The following is a 17562-nucleotide window of genomic DNA, read 5'->3' on the forward strand; positions in this document are numbered from 1 at the left end:
GCGACACCAGCTTCCGGCCAGCACAGTGTGGACGTGCTCAGCAATTGGATAGCGAAAAGATACGCTCTACCTTCTGATTGGTGCAGCCACAACAGACATCCCATCCAATTGCGGAGTAGGAAAGTTCATTTGCGGAAACAAGACTTACTCGTAACCAGGAGAGATGGAAAGTTAACTAGTAGCAGCCTCCCTGACGCAATACCTTAAAAGAACAGCTTTTTAGGTGTTAAAATCGCGGCTATGGATTCTCGTCTTTGGAAAGCGTGGAGGACGGAAACAAGGTATCTGTTTGTGGCAGTAACCGTGGTTACATTGTGCTTACAACCGGTCCGTGCGTTTGGGCAAAGCCAAGAGTTTACGTTTCTACTTCCAGCCGGAAGAAGCGAATGTTTCTACCAGACGGCTACGAAGGGAGGCACGATGGAGGTTGAGTATCAGGTGAGACATGAAGCATCAACTGACAGAGAGAGGCTCGAGTGGAGACGTGTCATTTCTTAAATCAACCAGACAGTGTTGCTAATCACATAGCTATTTACTGCTAAACTGTCAACGCTTGATAGGACAATATTAGTTAACTCAACTCATATTCTTATCGTTTTAAATCGAAATAATTGGGGTTTCTGGGATTAGCTCGCGAATATCCGGTGCATGGACGTTTTGACGTCTACCTAGCTTGAAGGCACCCTAAGCTAATACCTTACCATCTTCAAGTGCTAGGATGTTTGCGAAGAGGGTGTATAGTTAACAAATATGATAAAAGGAGCCCGTTAACCCTTTTTAGACTGGCCTGGCAGGTGCAGAGAGAGGCGGAGAGTTGCAGGGGGCGTTGACATTCAGAGATGGCAAAAGTACACACATCCTTCACTCAAGTAGCCTATACTTTTGATTAAAAAGACAGGTGAAAGTTGAAGTTCTGACTACACTTTTTCACTCAATTTAAAGTAAAGAAGTATGGGCTCTGACATATACTTAAAACGTAGCCATTATTACAAACTGTTTTATTGTCACTCTTTGGGTGGCCAGCTTTGTCACTGTGAAATACGGGACAAAAGGTGGCCTGCCGCAGCAGTGCAGGTACGGTTTAGTGTGTATAGGTGGAAATCCCGGGGGGACACGACCCTCCTATCCTGGGGAAAATATCACCCCCCTCCCCCAATAAATCACTGTAAACATAAGGACATTTAAATCATATTAATAATATACATTTAACATATTACTATGTAGGCTATGTGTTACAGCAGTAATGTTGGTGTCCCCCTCAGAAATTGCTCTTGAGAAAATGTCATATAAATGTCACAACATTGATAGCAGATTTTCGCCACTGTATACAATGTATTGTTGTAGTATGTGTGTTTTGGGGTACAAAAAAAACAAAGGGGTTAGCATGTGTGTTTTGGATGAAATGACCAAAGGGGTTAGCATGTGTGTTTTGGATGAAATGACCAAAGGGGTTAGCATGTGTGTTTTGGATGAAATGACCAAAGGGGTTAGCATGTGTGTTTTGGATGAAATGACCAAAGGGGTTAGCATGTGTGTTTTGAATGAAATGACCAAAAGGTTTAACATGTGTGTTTTGGATGAAATGACCAAAGGGTTTAGCATGTGTGTTTTGGGGTAAATGACCAAAGGGGTTAGTGTGTGTTTTGGATGAAATGACCAAAGGGGTTAGCATGTGTGTTTTGAATGAAATAACCAAAAGGTTTAACATGTGTGTTTCGGATGAAATGACCAAAGGGTTTAGCATGTGTGTTTTGGGGTAAATGACCAAAGGGGTTCGTGTGTGTTTTGGATGAAATGACCAAAGGGGTTAGCATGTGTGTTTTGGATGAAATGACCAAAAGGTTTAACATGTGTGTTTTGGATGAAATGACCAAAGAGTTTAGCATGTGTGTTTTGGGGTAAATGACCAAAGGGGTCAGCATGTGTGTTTTGGATTAAATGACCAAAGGGGTTAGCATGTGTGTTTTGGATGAAATGACCAAAGGGGTTACCATGTGTGTTTTGAATGAAATGACCAAAAGGTTTAACATGTGTGTTTCGGATGAAATGACCAAAGGGTTTAGCATGTGTGTTTTGGGGTAAATGACCAAAGGGGTTAGTGTGTGTTTTGGATGAAATGACCAAAGGGGTTAGCATGTGTGTTTTGGATGAAATGACCAAAGGGGTTAGCGTGTGTTTTTGATTAAATGACCAAAGGGTTAGCTGTGATTGGATGATGCTCGTGACGGTGGGCTATGATTGGATGATACCAGGTGTCGGTGATTATTCTCAAGTGTTGTGATCAGCACTGCTGCTGTTGTATCAGTCTGTGGTTAGATCAGTGTAGCAGTCATGAAACGTGACATGGGAGGTCATGTATGGGACTCGATAAGTAGGCCCAATATAAGGGAGGTGCCGGCCAATATGGGACAGTTGGCATTCCTCGTCTTTTTACAGAACACAGTGTTATAACATACCAGTGTAACAGCAGTGTAAAAACATAATAACAGTGTAACAACAGTGAGCCAACAGCAGAACAGTGTAAAAAATGTAATAACAGTGTGATAACAGTAACAGTGTAATTACAACGTAAGTGTTACAACTGTGTACATGAAAATGTATGGAGTGAAAGTAAAAAGTCAGAAAAGTAAAAAGTAAAGTACTGATACCAGAAGAATCTACTTAAGTACAGTAACTTCCCTTCTCCGTTTTATGCTTATGCTGTGATGTTTCTGTTGCTACAAGGCTTTGTGTTTCTTCACTGTTGACAGTAACAGAGTTGATGTTTTTAGGAGGTTTCAGGTGTGTGTGTGTGTGTGTGTGTCCAGGTCATTGCAGGAGCAGGGATGGACGTAGACTTCACCATCCTCTCTCCTCAGGGCTTCTATATCATCTCAGAGCTCCGCCAATCAGACGGCATTCACATGTAAGAAACCTCCCGATTGGTCAGAATCCCCTCACTGGTGTCTGTCCTGTCCCTCTAAATGGTCGACGCTCTAACAACAACTTCTCTCATTGGCTGTCTTAGGGTGGATTTCACAGAAGAAGGCGACTATCAGATCTGTTTCGACAACAGCTTCAGCCGTTTCTCCGAAAAGTCCGTCTTCTTCGAGGTGATCTTGGAGAGGCCGGCGGGGGAGGTGGGTGGGGACGATGAGTGGGCGGGGCTTGGGATGCCCGAAGGTACCCAATTGGAGTACAAGCTGGACGATATCAGAGTGAGTTACAGACTACAGGCCCTCCCCCTCTCATCTCTCTCTTTAACTTTCTGGAAGTGTCGTTCCATAATGCCATCTCCCTCTCTCCCATCTCTCTCTCCTCCTTCCCCTCCTCCCTCCCCATCTCTCCCATCTCTCTCTCCTCCTTCCCCCCTCCTCTCTCCCTTCTCTCTCTCCTCCTTCCCCTCCTCCCTCCCCATCTCTCCCATCTCTCTCTCCTCCTTCCCATCCTCCCTCCTCCAGGAGTCCCTGGACTCCATCCACAGGCGTCTGGAGAGGAGTCGTCAGATGCAGACTGTTCTGAGGGCCTTCGAGGCCCGAGACCGGAACCTTCTGGAAGACAACCTGTGGAGGGTCTCCTTCTGGTCCTGCTCCAGCCTGCTGCTGCTACTGGCTGTGGCTGGCACCCAGGTCTGCCTTGGCCCCCTACACCTCAGTACCCTGTTCTGACGGCCCCCTACACCTCAGTACCCTGTTCTGACGGCCCCCTACACCTCAGTACCCTGTTCTGACGGCCCCCTGCACCTCAGTACCCTGTTCTGACGGCCCCCTACACCTCAGTACCCTGTTCTGACGGCCCCCTGCACCTCAGTACCCTGTTCTGACGGCCCCCTACACCTCAGTACCTTGTTCTGACGGCCCCCTACACCTCAGTACCCTGTTCTGACGGCCCCCTACACCTCAGTACCCTGTTCTGACGGCCCCCTATACCTCAGTACCCTGTTCTGACGGCTCCCTATACCTTAGTATGCACTGCACTTGTTTAAAGACAAATCTAATGGTTCTTTATCTACCCCTCCATCCTTCTCTCTCCCCCCCCCCAGGTTTACACTGTTCGCCGGCTCTTTGACGACAAGAGGCGTGTCTGTACCTAGAGCCACGCCCACTCAGCGAGCGCAGTGGAGACAGGAAGAGGAGGACGTCATCTCAGTTCACACGGTGCCTTGGGTGGGTTGACCTTTGACCCCTCACCCAATCATGTTGACCTTTAACCCCTCACGTCATGTTGGGTTAGTTTGACTTGGAACACCTTGTAGAGCCACGCCCCTCCCCCTCTATTTTCATTGGCCCACTGCCCCGCTGTATGCCACTGAACAACCAATCACACTGCATGGTTTAGGGAGTTACTGATGATGGGGAACGTGCCTATGCTGATATGTAGAGAATGACAGAAGGATTGTAGATGTGCAGGGGGGTATATGGTTTTTACTGTGAGTGAGTCAAACTTTTTAGCTTTCCCTTTTGCACATTTCCCATGATGCCCTGTGTGACCTGATATATTCCACAGGTACAGAGGCCAACATAGTTAGTGGAACATGTCATCAAGTTTACAGTCAACGTCAAGTTTACTGAATGTGTAATCATTGTAAATTTAGCAAGGCCAGTGTAACGTTTACCATGAAAATGTATGTTAAGTTTACTGATCATGTGGGCGGTGTGGCCGAGACCTATGATTGTACTTTTAAAGGGATAATGACACACATCTACACATCACCATGGCAGTTACTGAATTTTATTGAATTGTTTTTACACAATAAAACGAGATTTGATTCACGTCTCTATTGTTATTTGCTCTGCTTTATTGTATTTGTAACCACACACACACACACACACTTTCACACACTCACTGTTATGGAAGCAAATTAATGACAATGTCTTCAATTTTAAAAGGATTTTGAATCGTATTGCGAATTATACAATGATAATAGGGAGGGTCAACTTCTTCTCCAGGGTGTAAAGTAATATTTTCCATTTACAGGTAAGAACGATATATACGTGTGTCAGGTAGGAGAGGTGTGTGTGAGGTAGGAGAGGTGTGTGTGAGGTAGGAGAGGTGTGTGTCAGGTTAATCAATCGCAGAGTAATGCATCCAGTCTGCTCCCAGGGAGAGAGGGAAGGAAAAGTAATCAATCACAGAGTATTTCATCTATCTTTTATTTTTGTATCACGCTATGATTTTATTTTTATTTATCCATTCCCCAGCTTCAAACCTTCTTATCCCCTCATTAGTTTGGTCATTCATTCACTCGTTCACATCCCCTATTGGAACAAAATAGGAATACGTTGAAGTCTGTTATAAACTATAAAGGATTTAAGAAAAAGCAGTGTTGTCTTTCTAACCGTTGTTAGAACACAGACACGTGCGTCCCATTTCCTGGTAGTAATATCGTCCCTTTTTAGAGCTGACTCAGTCAGTTAAATGTCACAAGTACAAAGTGTGTCTGCACTGAAGCAGACAACAGTTTTCAATAATAATACTATTTGATTACAAGGTATTTAAATTGCATTACATAGGCAATAGATAAAACGAAGCTGGCAGACTTCCTAATCAATAAACAATCTATTATCAAACACAACAAATCGAATGGATCGTTTGCAGGCTGTGTGTGTGTGTGTGTGTGTGATTTTAAGAGCGTATGTGTTTAGGTGCATGTATGTGCACGGATGTGTGTGTGTACAGTATGTGTGTGTGTGTACAGTATGTGTGTGTGTACAGTATGTGTGTGTGTGTACAGTATGTGTGTGTGTACACTATGTGTGTGTGTGTACAGTGTGTGTGTGTACAGTATGGGTGTGTGTGTACAGTGTGTGTGTGTGTGTGTACAGTATGTGTGTGTGTGTACAGTATGTGTGTGTGTACAGTATGTGTGTGTGTGTACAGTATGTGTGTGTGTACAGTGTGTGTGTGTGTACAGTATGTGTGTGTGTGTACAGTGTGTGTGTTGTTTAGTCCAGCAGGGAAGGCTCTGAAGGTCGTATGATGGTGGGACGGTTGGGAGCTGCTGGAGGTCTTCTGCTGCATGAGAGAGGAAGGGGCAAGGGGGGGAGGAGGAGGGAGAGGGCAAGGGGGGGAGGAGGAGGAGGAGGGAGAGGGCAAGGGGGGGGGGGAGGAGGAGGGAGAGGGCAAGGGGGGAGGAGGAGGAGGAGGGAGAGGGCAAGGGGGGGGGAGGAGGAGGGAGAGGGCAAGGGGGGGAGGAGGAGGAGGAGGGAGAGGGCAAGGGGGGAGGAGGAGGAGGAGGGAGAGGGCAAGGGGGGGAGGAGGAGGGAGGAGGGAGAGGGCAAGGGGGGGAGAAGAGGAGGGAGAGGGCAAGGGGGGGAGAAGAGGAGGGAGAGGGCAAGGGGGGGAGAAGAGGAGGGAGAGGGCAAGGGGGGGAGAAGAGGAGGGAGAGGGCAAGGGGGGGAGGAGGAGGAGGGAGAGGGCAAGGGGGGGAGGAGGAGGAGGGAGAGGGCAAGGGGGGGAGGAGGAGGAGGGAGAGGGCAAGGGGGGGGGGGAAGAGGAGGGAGAGGGCAAGGGGGGAGAGGAGGAGGGAGAGGAGAGGGCAAGGGGGGGGGGAGGAGGAGGGAGAGGGCAAGGGGGGAGAGGAGGAGGGAGAGGGCAAGGGGGGGGGGGAGGAGGGAGGGAGAGGGCAAGGGGGGGGGAGGAGGAGGGAGAGGGCAAGGGGGGGAGGAGGAGGGAGAGGACGGGGCAAGGGGGGAGAGGAGGAGGGAGAGGACGGGGCAAGGGGGGAGAGGAGGAGGGAGAGAAGAGGGCAAGGGGGAGAGGAGGAGGGAGAGGACGGGGCAAGGGGGGAGAGGAGGAGGGAGAGGACGGGGCAAGGGGGGAGAGGAGGAGGGAGAGAAGAGGGCAAGGGGGGAGAGGAGGAGGGAGAGGACGGGGCAAGGGGGGAGAGGAGGAGGGAGAGAAGAGGGCAAGGGGGGAGAGGAGGAGGGAGAGGAGAGGGCAAGGGGGAGAGGAGGAGGGAGAGAAGAGGGCAAGGGGGGAGAGGAGGAGGGAGAGGACGGGGCAAGGGGGAGAGGAGGAGGGAGAGAAGAGGGCAAGGGGGGAGAGGAGGAGGGAGAGGAGAGGGCAAGGAGGGAGAGGAGGAGGGAGAGGAGAGGGCAAGGGGGGAGAGGAGGAGGGAGAGGAGAGGGCAAAGGGGGAGAGGAGGAGGGAGAGGAGAGGGCAAAGGGGGAGAGGATGGGGCAAGAGGGGGAGGAGGAGGGAGAGGAGAGAAATACGATGGAGATTATCAGGAGTCACATGCGCTACAGGAACCATCACCACCCTCCACCAGAGGCAGGGGGCTGGGCCAGCCAAGCCCAGGACGGGAGCTCTTACCTGGGGATGCCGGGCGGCAGGGCGGGGGGTATGCGGGCCGGCCTGGAGGGGACCTGGGGTTGGAGCTCCGGGGGGGGCCCGGGTCGGGAGGGGATGGGAGGGGTGATGTAAGCCGGGGTGGAGGCAGGGTTCAGGGGGGGAGGGGGACCGGGGGTGGAGCCTCTCACTGCTGGGGGGCGACTGGGAGCGGGGGCAGAGGCAGGGGGGGGGCGGGCAGCAGGGGGGGGGCTGGAGGAGATGGGGAGAGAAGGAGGGAGAGAGGGAGGGATAGGGAGGAAAGGAAGGGAGAGAGGGAGGGAGGGAGGTGTTAACCATTAATTCTGTATGTATGTTAGTGTGTGTGTATGTATATACTGTATGTTATGTGTGTGGGTGTGTATACTGTATGTTAGTGTGTGTGTATGTATATACTTTATGCTAGTGTGTGCGTGTGTGTGTGTACCTGGGTTCCTTGGCCATCCAGGAGTTGTCCACGGGCGGGGGCAGGGGGGCGGAGACAGTGGTGGTGGTGATGTCACCGATGATGTGCAGCGCCTCTTTGAGGGCGTGGTACATCCTCAGCGTGTCGTCACGGCGCTGGGCCTGGTCACATGACTCCTCCATCAGACTGTTCTGGTCCCCGGAGGAGTACAGGTATGCCAGCAGCTCAGAGTGGATGAAGTCCTTAGCCTGGTGATGAGGGAGGAGAGAGTTAGAGAGAGAGAGACAGAGAGAGAGAGAGAGAGAGAGAGAGAGAGAGAGAGAGAGAGAGAGAGAGAGACAGAGAGAGAGAGAGAGAGAGAGAGACAGAGAGAGAGAGAGAGAGAGAGAGAGAGAGAGAGAGAGAGAGAGAGGGGGGCGTACGCTGTTGATCATGAGGTGCATGATGGTCTTGGGCATGAGGTCTCGGACGGCCTTGTTGACGATGCCGGTGTAGGAGTCCACCAGGTTCCTGATGGTCTCCACCTGCCGCTCCAGCTGGGGGTCCATGGAGACGCTGTCGCTAGGAGACAGCACATCCTCACTCTCTACCTGAGGGAGAGAGCACATCCTCACTCTCTACCTGAGGGAGACAGCACATCCTCACTCTCTACCTGGAGGGAGACAGCACATCCTCACTCTCTACCTGGAGGGAGACAGCACATCCTCACTCTCTACCTGGAGGGAGACAGCACATCCTCACTCTCTACCTGGAGGGAGACAGCACATCCTCACTCTCTACCTGGAGGGAGACAGCACATCCTCACTCTCTACCTGGAGGGAGACAGCACATCCTCACTCTCTACCTGGAGGGAGACATCACATCCTCACTCTCTACCTGAGGGAGAGAGCACATCCTCACTCTCTACCTGGGGGGAGAGAGCACATCCTCACTCTCTACCTGGAGGGAGACAGCACATCCTCACTCTCTACCTGGAGGGAGACAGCACATCCTCACTCTCTACCTGGAGGGAGACATCACATCCTCACTCTCTACCTGAGGGAGAGAGCACATCCTCACTCTCTACCTGGGGGGAGAGAGCACATCCTCACTCTCTACCTGGAGGGAGACAGCACATCCTCACTCTCTACCTGAGGGAGACTAGGAGATGGTACTCTGTTGTGTGTGGCGTGTGTGTACCTGGTCCCTCTCAGGGTAGACTCCTGCTCTGAGGAAAGAGGCCTTCCAGCTGTCCACATCCTCCTGAGAGTCACAGGCCAGCTCGATCTGACGCAGGTCCTTATACACATTCCTGACACACACACATGCACACACACACGATAATAGGCCAAGAGAAAGTGTAACTGAAATAAATATCTTATATTTAGTCATTTAGCAGGTGCTCTTATCCAGAGCGACTTACAGTAAATACAGGGACATTCCCCCGAGGCAAGTAGGGTGAACTGCCTTGCCCAAAGACACAATATCATTTTGCACGGACGTGAATCGAACCGGCAACCTTCTGATTAATAGCCCGATTCCCTAACTGCTCAGCCATCTGACTCCCTTGTATATTGTATGTTTCTGTATCACAGACACACGCAAATACGAACAGATACACACCGTTGCTCCGTGTTGAAGATGGCGAAGATGTGTTTAGCTGACATGAAGCCCTTCTCCACGTCTCTCAGCTTCAGGTTGTCCAGAGGCAGCATGTACTTCTTCTCTTTCTCCTGACACACAAACCACACACACACCACACACACACACACCACACACACACCACACACACACCACACACACACCACACATACACCACACACACACACACCACACACACACCACACACACACCACACACACACCACACACACACCACACATACACCACACACACACCACACACACACCACACACACACCACACACACACCACACACACAAACCACACACACACCACACACACACCACACACACACCCACAGTTAGACATAGGCAAGAGACTCCCCACACCCCCCCCCACACACACACACACACACACCTCCTCATCCTTGTACCAGGACAGAGACTCTGCCGTCAGGACAAACCAGTAGTCCTTGGACCCCCCCTTCATGATGCTGATGTTGATGGTGAGCCAGCCCCTCCGGATCACCTGCCACACAGGAACAGCCCATTACTGTGGGACAGAGGGGAGTCCACACACACACACACACATACTACACACACATGTTACGTGTTACGCACACAGCTGTTGTATCACCTGCTCCTCCTCCCTGCCTCTGGCAGGCTAATACAGGGAGACAGACAGCATGAGTACACACACACACACTCACAAAAACACACACACATCTACACATCCACCCACATGCACAAGCACATTGTTAGAAAGAGGGAGGAAGAAAGGACAGGGGTGAAGAGAGGGATGTAGGAAAGTGAAGGAGAGAAGAGATGAGAAACAGAGAGGGAGAGATAGGAGAAGAGAGAGAAAGACAGAGAGAGGGAGAGAGAGGTAGAGAGAAAGAGGAAAAGAGAGGTAGAAAGAGAGAGGGAGAAAGGGACAGAGAGAGGGAAAGAGAGAGGTAAAAAGAGAGAGGTAGAGAGAGAGAGAGAGAGAGAGAGAGAGAGAGTGGTAAAGAGGTAGAGAGTACTTGGTTGGGCATGACTCTCTTCTTATTAATGGTAGCATTGGCTGCTGTTCTCTGCTGGGCACTGAATAAAGAGAGAGAGAGAGGTAGAGAGAGAGTGGAAGGAGAGAGAGAGAGAGAGAGAGAGAGAGGGGGGGAGAGAAAAACAGACAGCAATCTCAAGGACTGGAGCAGAAAGGGTAGGAGGAGAAGGATGAGGAGGAGGAGAAGGAGAGGACATACTTTGCAAAGCCGATGAAATCCTCATGGTTGGTGTTGATGTATGAGAGCTCAATGTCAATCAATAGCAGAACCTGAAACACACACACATTACAACCCTCCTCCTCTCGGCTCTCTCTCTCTCTCTCTCTCTCTCTCTCTCTCTCTCTCTCTCTCTCCACTCTCTCTCTCTCTCTCTCTCTCTCTCTCTCTCTCTCCTTCCACTCTCTCTCTCTCTCTCTCTCACCTGGTCTTTGGTCTTGCTGTCCCTCTCTCTGACATAGGTGGTGACGATTCTCTCCGTCTCCTCTCTTAGTCTGGGGTAGGAGCCAAGCTGAGGACACACATACACACACACACACACACACACACACACACACACACACACACTGCTGTACTGTACATACAGACAACCACTGAAGAGACATGCAGCTGTAATTTTCTCTTTTTCTCTCCCTTTCACACACACACACAATCAAGTGCACCCAAAGTAGTTGACTGGATTTACGAATATGAAGTGAGTTATTGTGTTAAGCAGCAGGTGTTAGGGTGGGGCAGGGGTAAGAGAGCAGAGGTCAGGGTGTAAAGGTCACAGACACAGAGGAAGCATTTTGATTGGCCCGTTGCAAAGTGACAGTAAGGTAGGTGGGGGTAGGGGTGGGTGTGGAGAGGGTTGGGGGGGTCAGAGGTAAGAATGTGTCAGATGTGAGGGACAGAGCGTGCGACACCGAAAATCTTCCCTCTCCAAGAAACACAAAGGGTTAGAAGACTGGTTCCTACAGTGACGCGGCCGCTGGGACCAGGCGAGCGCTGTCATTGGGTGAAGGGGTGTTACGCCACCAATCACTAGGCTGCAGAGGAGCGAAGGGGGTGGAGCCTTGAGGGATTTCAAAACAAATCAAATGTGATTGGTTAAGGGACTGAGAAAGGGGAAGGGCTGGGATCGGGAGGGGGAGGGGCTTGTGAAGGAAGGGGAGGGGTTTGGGATGGACGGTGAGGGGAGGGGGGGGATCACCAGGGAGACGCTCGGGTTACATTGTTCGACTGATGGATTGACGACTGTGTGTAGGGAGGGTCAGCAGGTGAGGACACAACAACACACACACAACACACACACACACAACAACACACACAACAACACGTGTCATGTCTCTCCATCCATCTCTCCATCCATCCATCTCTTCCAACCCTCCATCTCTCCATCCATCTCTCCATCCATCTGTCCATCCATCTCTCCATCTCTCCATCTCTCCATCCATCTCTCCATCCATCTCTCCATCCATCTCTCCATCCATCCACCCCTCCGTCTGTCGAGTCTTCCTCGTTTACCTTCTCCGTGCACTTCCTGATGAGAGCGGCTAGCTCTGACATCACCAGATCCACGCACTTCAGACACGGGTCCTTGAGCTTGACGATCTGCTTCTTCACTATGGCCTCGAAGGCCAGGTCAGGGGTGAACAGGCCCGTCCTGCCGCCGGGGATTATGGGAGTTGTAGTTGTTGTTCATTATCAGGGGGGCGGGAAGAGGGTGGGGGGGCCGTGTTGTGTTTGTTGGGGGGGGGGGTAGTTAGTGTGCATGTGTGTAAAGGGGGAGAGAGGGATGGAAGGAAAATGGGGATGATAGAAGAGAGGAAGGGAGAGAAAATAGAAGCTAAATGGAGACAGGGAGAGAGGGGGAGAAAAAACAGATGACAGGAGCAGGGAGGAGAAAGGAAAAAGAGAACACGTGTTTTTGTTTAGTTAGTTATTTTTAGATTGTCAGGCATGTACACCAAGAAAAGCTGCAGGAACTGTCCTTCCAAAACAGGAACAGGAAATGAATTACTCTTGCTGCCTGCGATTGGTGTAACTTTTCACAACTTCCTGGCCAAGTCACATGACCACTGATCCCCAGGCTAAGTCTAGCCACTGGGAGATGACGAGACTAACCATGATGACATTTACAGAAAGCTGCAACAACCACTCACCAACAACAAATGGCTTCAGCCACACCAGAGAAATGGCTGCATGTGCGGTCACCATTTTTAAACACCTCATTGGTTCACTGCCCTACCAATCAGGATAAATGATGCACCTTACTGGTCGACTGCCTGACCAATCAGGACCCACAAAGCTTTTAGTTCACTGCTTGATACCAACAAGCTTTCCACAGTACCTGCTTGGTCTACTGCCAGACCAATCAGGATCCATGATGCACCTCATTGGCTCCCTGCCAAACCAACCATGCTGCATGCAGTACCTCATTTGCTCCCTGCCAGACCAACCATGCTGCATGCAGCACCTCATTGGCTCCCTGCCAAACCAACCATGCTGCATGCAGCACCTCATTGGCTCCCTGCCAAACCAACCATGCTGCATGCAGTACCTTATTGGTGCACTGTCGGACCACGTTGACCAGTTCCTGAATAACCATGTCGATGCACTTCAGGCACGGCTCCTTGAGCTTGACGATCTGCTTCTTCACTATGGCCTCAAAGGCCAGGTCAGGGGTGAAAAGGCCCGTCCTGCAGACAGACAGGCAGGCAGACAGACATGTAGGCAGACAGACAGGTAGGCACACAGACAGGTAGGCGCACAGGCAGACAGACACACAGGCAGACAGACAAACAGACAGATAGACAGACAGACAGACAGACAGACAGACAGACAAACAGACAAGGTCTCTACTTGCCTGACTCCGTGGATGTTCTTGATGGCATAGCTAATCTCCTTCCTCAACTCCTTCTCATCAAACTCCATCTGACACACAGACACAGACACACATTGATTATTATTTTAACACACAATTGTTTTTGCAATTGCTACTGTGACAGGCAGGCCAATGAGGGGGAAACCCTGACCAGCTCCAATGGGAATGAGGGGGCGGGACTACCTTGACCAGCTCGAATGGGAAGCGCTCGTGGAAGATGCGGTTGATCTTGGCTCCTCCTGATAGGTTGGCAGTGTCAACCTGGTCACCTGATCCCTCGATGCACTTCTCAAAGTCCACCCCGAACTGCTGCACCATCCTGGGGTGGGAGGGGCCATGTGAGAGAGTGTGTTTGTGTGTGAGAGAGTGTGTGTGTGTGTGAGAGTGTGTGTGTGTGTGAGAGTGTGTGTGTGTGTGAGAGTGTGTTTGAGAGTGTGTGTGTCCTCACTGCAGCAGGGCCTTGGTCTTGCGTGTGGGGTCGTCGGGGCGGAAGTTTTTGTACTCCTCCACCTCCTTCTCCAGGGACAGCATCTGGCTCTGCAGCTTGCTGCGTAACCCCGGCAACGTGTCACGGATGTGATTGGTCAGTTGCTGGAGAGGAGGAGGGGGGGGGATAGAAGAGGGGTTAGGTGTTGAAAGTAAGTTAAGTGTTGAGTGCATATATGATGATGTGCAGTGTCATGTGTATAGATGGTGTGTGTGTGTATATAGATGGTGTATGTGTATTTAGATGGTGTGTGTGAGTATATAAGGTGTGTGTGTGTGTGTATAGATGGTGTGTGTGTGTGAGACCTGGTTGAGGGTCTTCTGCAGGTGAGGGGTCCCCATGCGCTCAGCCAGGTGTCTGTATCCAGGGTGCGACAGGAAGAACTTCCTCTCTGCTGCCAAAGCAGCCTTGATGTCCTTCCTGCCGTCTATGTCCTTCTGGCTGCGGTTCACCACCCCGATGTAGCCTGCAGGGGGCAGCACCACCATCACACCGGGTGCACGTGTGTGTGCGTGTATGTAAGTGTGTGCGTGTGTGTGTACCTCTGCGTAGCGGCAGCAGCTTGTTCTCCAGGATGTCTCGTGCGTCCGTTCCCTCGTCCATCAGGTCCAGCTTGGTGATGACGCCGATGGTCCTTAAACCTAGAGAGAGAGAGGGAGGTGGGGGGGAGAGAGGGAGGGGGGGGAGAGAGGGGGGGCGGAGAGAGAGAGAGAGGGGGGGAGAGAGAGGGGGGAGGGGGAGAGAGAGAGGGTGGGGGAGGGGCGAGAGAGAGAGAGAGAGAGAGGGGGGGAGGGAGGGAGAGAGAAAGACAGAGAGAGAGAGAGAGAGAGAGAGAGAGAGAGGGGGGGGAGAGAGGGAGGGGGTGAGAGGGGGAGGGAGAGAGAGAGAGGGATCTCGGAGGTCAGGATCTAAGAGGTCTGTATTTGCCACTAAACACCACGGGGGGAGTCTCTTCATCCATCCCCCCCTCCCCACACACACACACTCACTCAACTGTAACACACACACCTTGCGGGTCGACCTCCTTGGCGATCTTGAGGGCATCAGAGTTGGCCAGGTCTGTGTTGGCGGGGGTGACGGCCAGGATGAGGCAGCTCTCCTTGGTGATGAACTGCATCAGCATCTCCCTGATCTGCTGCTCAATGTCCACCGGCTGGTCGCCCACGGCAACCTTGGTCATTCCCGGCAGGTCGATCAGGGTCAGGTTCAGAACTGGGAGGACATGGGGTCAAAGGACAACGAAGAGTGGTGTATCATTGTGTGTGTGTGACAGCTCGTGGAGAACACTCAGAGGTTGATAGGGAGAGCAGAGACAGAGTGTGTGTGTGAGTGTGTGTGTGTGAGTGTGAGTGTGTGTGAGTGTGTGTGTGTTACCGTTAGGGGAGAACACACGGAGGTTGATGGGGACAGCAGAGATGCCCTTGTTGGATCCAGTCAGGCGGTCAGTCTCTGCCTCGATCTCCTGACGAACCTCCTCAAAGTCCACAAACTTCCTGCTCTTACAGTGGAGGAACTCTGCATACTCTGGGAGGGAAGGAGGAGGGAGGGAGGGAGGAGGGAGGAGGGGAGGGAGGGGAGATGAAGGAGAGAGAAGGGGAGACAAAGAGGGGGAGAGAGAGAGGGAGACAGTCATTACAGCATGTTGCAGCTTGTTTGTCCTCAAGGAATTTCTCCTCCTTTCTTTTGTCTGTGTGTGTTCTGTGTGAGAGTGTGTGTGTGTGTGTGTGTGTGTAGGTGTGTGTGTTCTGTGTGAGAGTGTGTGTGTGTGTGTGTGTGTAGGTGTGTGTGTTCTGTGTGAGAGTGTGTGTGTGTGTGTGTAGGTGTGGGTGTTCTGTTTGAGACAGTGCATGTCCATGTGTGTGTGTGTGTGTGCACGTCCATGGGTGTGTGTGTGTTTTATTAGAGTCGCAGTATGTGTCTCACCTGCTTGGTTGTTGACCAGCTGGAGGATGAGTGGACGACGAGTGACGATACCAGACCCTCGAGGAAGAAAATCTCTGAAGAGAGGAGGGGGGAGGAGGAGGGGGAGGAGGAGTGGGGAGGAGGAGGAGGAAGGGAAAGGAGGAGGAGGGGAGGAGGAGTGGGGAGGCAGGAGGAGGAGGAAGGAGAGAGGGAGAGGAGGAGGAGTGGCGAAGAGGAGGGGGAGAGGGGGAGGAGGAGGAGAGGGGAGGAGGAGAGGGGAGGTATCATTTTACAAGAACCAGACCATTGACAAACACACACAGCACTCTGCTCGATTCCAATGTGTTATTGATGAGATAGAGATAGCGAGGAAGAGATTAACTTACTCTCCTGTTCATTATGCATCTGCTACAAACACATCCTTCTTTCTTTCATTCTCAAGTCAAGCTCTCTCTCCCCCTGTTGCTTTCTGCTTCTCAATCTCAGTTCAATGTTTATATTGCCAAAACAACAGTGGAATTACAAATGTGAATGTGTGTGTGTGTGTGTCCAGGTCATAAACAAGAAATGTGAGAGGAGCTTAAGATAGCAAGTCGCTATACTAACCCTCCCTCCCTCCCTCTTCCCCCCCTTACATTTCCCTGCAGTCTGTTGCTGACCAAGCAGACAGGAAGATGTGGACGATGAACCAAACCTCCTCCCCTTCCTCCGCCTCCACCTCCTGGAACTCCATCCAATCACTCGCATGCATGACATCACAGTGGGTGACATCACAACCATCCTGCCTCATCAATGGCCTCGCTGTCTTCCTGGTGAGGATGAATCAACCCAGAGCCCACAGTCTCCCTGTGCCCCCCTGCCCCCTACCGCCCACACACACATTTGCAGTGCTACACACCCTCATAGTTACACACACACACACACACACACACACACACACTTACTCTTACACTAACACTAATACACACACACACACACATTAATACTAAATCACACTCTCATCCCGGGTTAACGTTTGACAGGTCAGCAGGTGTGACACGTGAACACGCGGAAGCAACAGCGAAGCCGGTAGGGTGTTTCCAAAGTTGTCAAAAGATAATATTCAGGTTTGAGATCCTCTCAATAAGGACTGTTGCTGTGGTTGGGGTAGCTGGGACGGCCTTAGAAAGGAGGCCAGATGTAGAGCTCAGTGTCAACAATATCTAAAAGAGCAATGTTAAAGTATTTCCAACTCGCAACCCCGCAAATTGTATAAGCTTGTTGTCTGCGCACAACATCCGCGGACACCACGAGACCCCTTTTCTCGAACAGGCCATCTAGCGCTAGCTCCATAACGGAAAACTCGGAGCGAGCTTCCAAGACGAGGTAGCGAGAGCAGTGCCGCCGAGAGGAAGGGAGAGAGAGGATGATGGGAGGTAGAGAGAGGAAGTGGGAGAGAGAGAGAATTGCTTATGTGGCATTTTTTTCCACTCCAATATTTAATTAACGGTAACTGCACAATAAAGTATTGCACACTTTGTCAAGTAAACACCAACAATTACGACGATACTTTTATGAGTTATGCCCGACAACCCACCTTCCGACGAAGTTCTCCAGCACCGAGCTCTTCCCAGCGCTCTGGCCGCCGACCACAGCTATCTGCGGCAGGTCGAGGTTGCAGCTCTGGCCGATGGAGCTGAAGGCGTCCTGGAGTTTGTTAATAAGGGGTATCAGATCCTCCATCCCCCGGTTCCCCATGTCTGCACTCCCGCTAGTTTCGCTCTCCTCGACTCGAAGCTAGGACACTTGCACTCCGCTCCGCCCCGGGAGAGAAAGAGAGAGGGTGGAGAGCGAGAGAGAGGGGGAGAGAGAGAGAGAGAGAGAGGGGGGGGGGGGAGAAAGAGAGAGAGGGGGGGGGAGAGATCCACCTATTAAAGTGCCAGACGAGACAGACGAGTTTCTTCACACA

The 17562-nt window shown here is 51.4% G+C and overlaps 2 protein-coding genes across 6 annotated transcripts; one reads left to right on the top strand and one right to left on the bottom strand.

The window, feature by feature from the left end:
• Window positions 1-119: 119 nt before the first annotated feature.
• tmed1b (transmembrane p24 trafficking protein 1b) lies at window positions 120-4755 on the top strand. Of its 2 annotated transcripts, XM_084685238.1 has the most exons (6): window positions 124-281; window positions 374-438; window positions 2808-2905; window positions 3008-3197; window positions 3441-3608; window positions 4022-4755. In XM_084685238.1, exons 2-6 carry the CDS (start codon window positions 421-423, stop codon window positions 4070-4072), a joined length of 525 nt encoding a protein of 174 aa, XP_084541364.1. In that variant the 5' UTR covers window positions 124-281; window positions 374-420; the 3' UTR covers window positions 4073-4755. The 2 variants fall into 2 exon arrangements, with proteins under 2 accessions (XP_084541363.1, XP_084541364.1); XM_084685237.1 differs by having other exon boundaries at window positions 120-438.
• A 363-nt stretch (window positions 4756-5118) lies between these two features.
• On the bottom strand, window positions 5119-17453 carry LOC146237316 (dynamin-2-like). Of its 4 annotated transcripts, none has more exons than XM_084685163.1 (20): window positions 17191-17453; window positions 15636-15709; window positions 15087-15236; window positions 14721-14924; window positions 14255-14353; window positions 14018-14178; window positions 13674-13816; window positions 13409-13544; window positions 13208-13275; window positions 11866-12004; window positions 10784-10870; window positions 10561-10631; window positions 10342-10402; window positions 9735-9845; window positions 9320-9429; window positions 8897-9008; window positions 8140-8307; window positions 7739-7965; window positions 7297-7524; window positions 5119-5991 (listed from the first exon to the last, which is right to left on the bottom strand). In XM_084685163.1, exons 1-20 carry the CDS (start codon window positions 17349-17351, stop codon window positions 5925-5927), a joined length of 2577 nt encoding a protein of 858 aa, XP_084541289.1. In that variant the 5' UTR covers window positions 17352-17453; the 3' UTR covers window positions 5119-5924. The 4 variants fall into 4 exon arrangements, with proteins under 4 accessions (XP_084541289.1, XP_084541287.1, XP_084541288.1 ...); XM_084685161.1 differs by having other exon boundaries at window positions 5119-5994; window positions 17191-17452; XM_084685162.1 differs by lacking the exon at window positions 11866-12004 and adding an exon at window positions 12902-13040 and having other exon boundaries at window positions 17191-17452.
• Window positions 17454-17562: the final 109 nt, after the last annotated feature.

The sequence above is a fragment of the Hypomesus nipponensis genome, chromosome 21 (genome assembly GCF_054491055.1).
Source record: "Hypomesus nipponensis isolate SF chromosome 21, ASM5449105v1, whole genome shotgun sequence".
In the NCBI taxonomy this organism is placed as follows: domain Eukaryota; kingdom Metazoa; phylum Chordata; class Actinopteri; order Osmeriformes; family Osmeridae; genus Hypomesus; species Hypomesus nipponensis.

What these genes read in the sequence shown, in the direction of transcription:
- tmed1b (XM_084685237.1), top strand. Translation starts at nt 241, where the DNA reads ATGGATTCTCGTCTTTGGAAAGCGTGGAGGACGGAAACAAGGTATCTG. An exon ending in CGATGGAGGTTGAGTATCAG is followed by an intron (nt 439 to 2,807) that starts GTGAGACATGAA and finishes GTGTGTGTCCAG; the next exon opens with GTCATTGCAGGAGCAGGGAT. An exon ending in TGGCTGTGGCTGGCACCCAG is followed by an intron (nt 3,609 to 4,021) that starts GTCTGCCTTGGC and finishes CCCCCCCCCCAG; the next exon opens with GTTTACACTGTTCGCCGGCT.
- LOC146237316 (XM_084685161.1), bottom strand. Translation starts at nt 17,351, where the DNA reads ATGGGGAACCGGGGGATGGAGGATCTGATACCCCTTATTAACAAACTC. An exon ending in CTGGAGAACTTCGTCGGAAG is followed by an intron (nt 15,710 to 17,190) that starts GTGGGTTGTCGG and finishes TCCTCTCTTCAG; the next exon opens with AGATTTTCTTCCTCGAGGGT. An exon ending in AGAGAGTCATGCCCAACCAA is followed by an intron (nt 9,846 to 10,341) that starts GTACTCTCTACC and finishes CCTGTGTGGCAG; the next exon opens with GTGATCCGGAGGGGCTGGCT.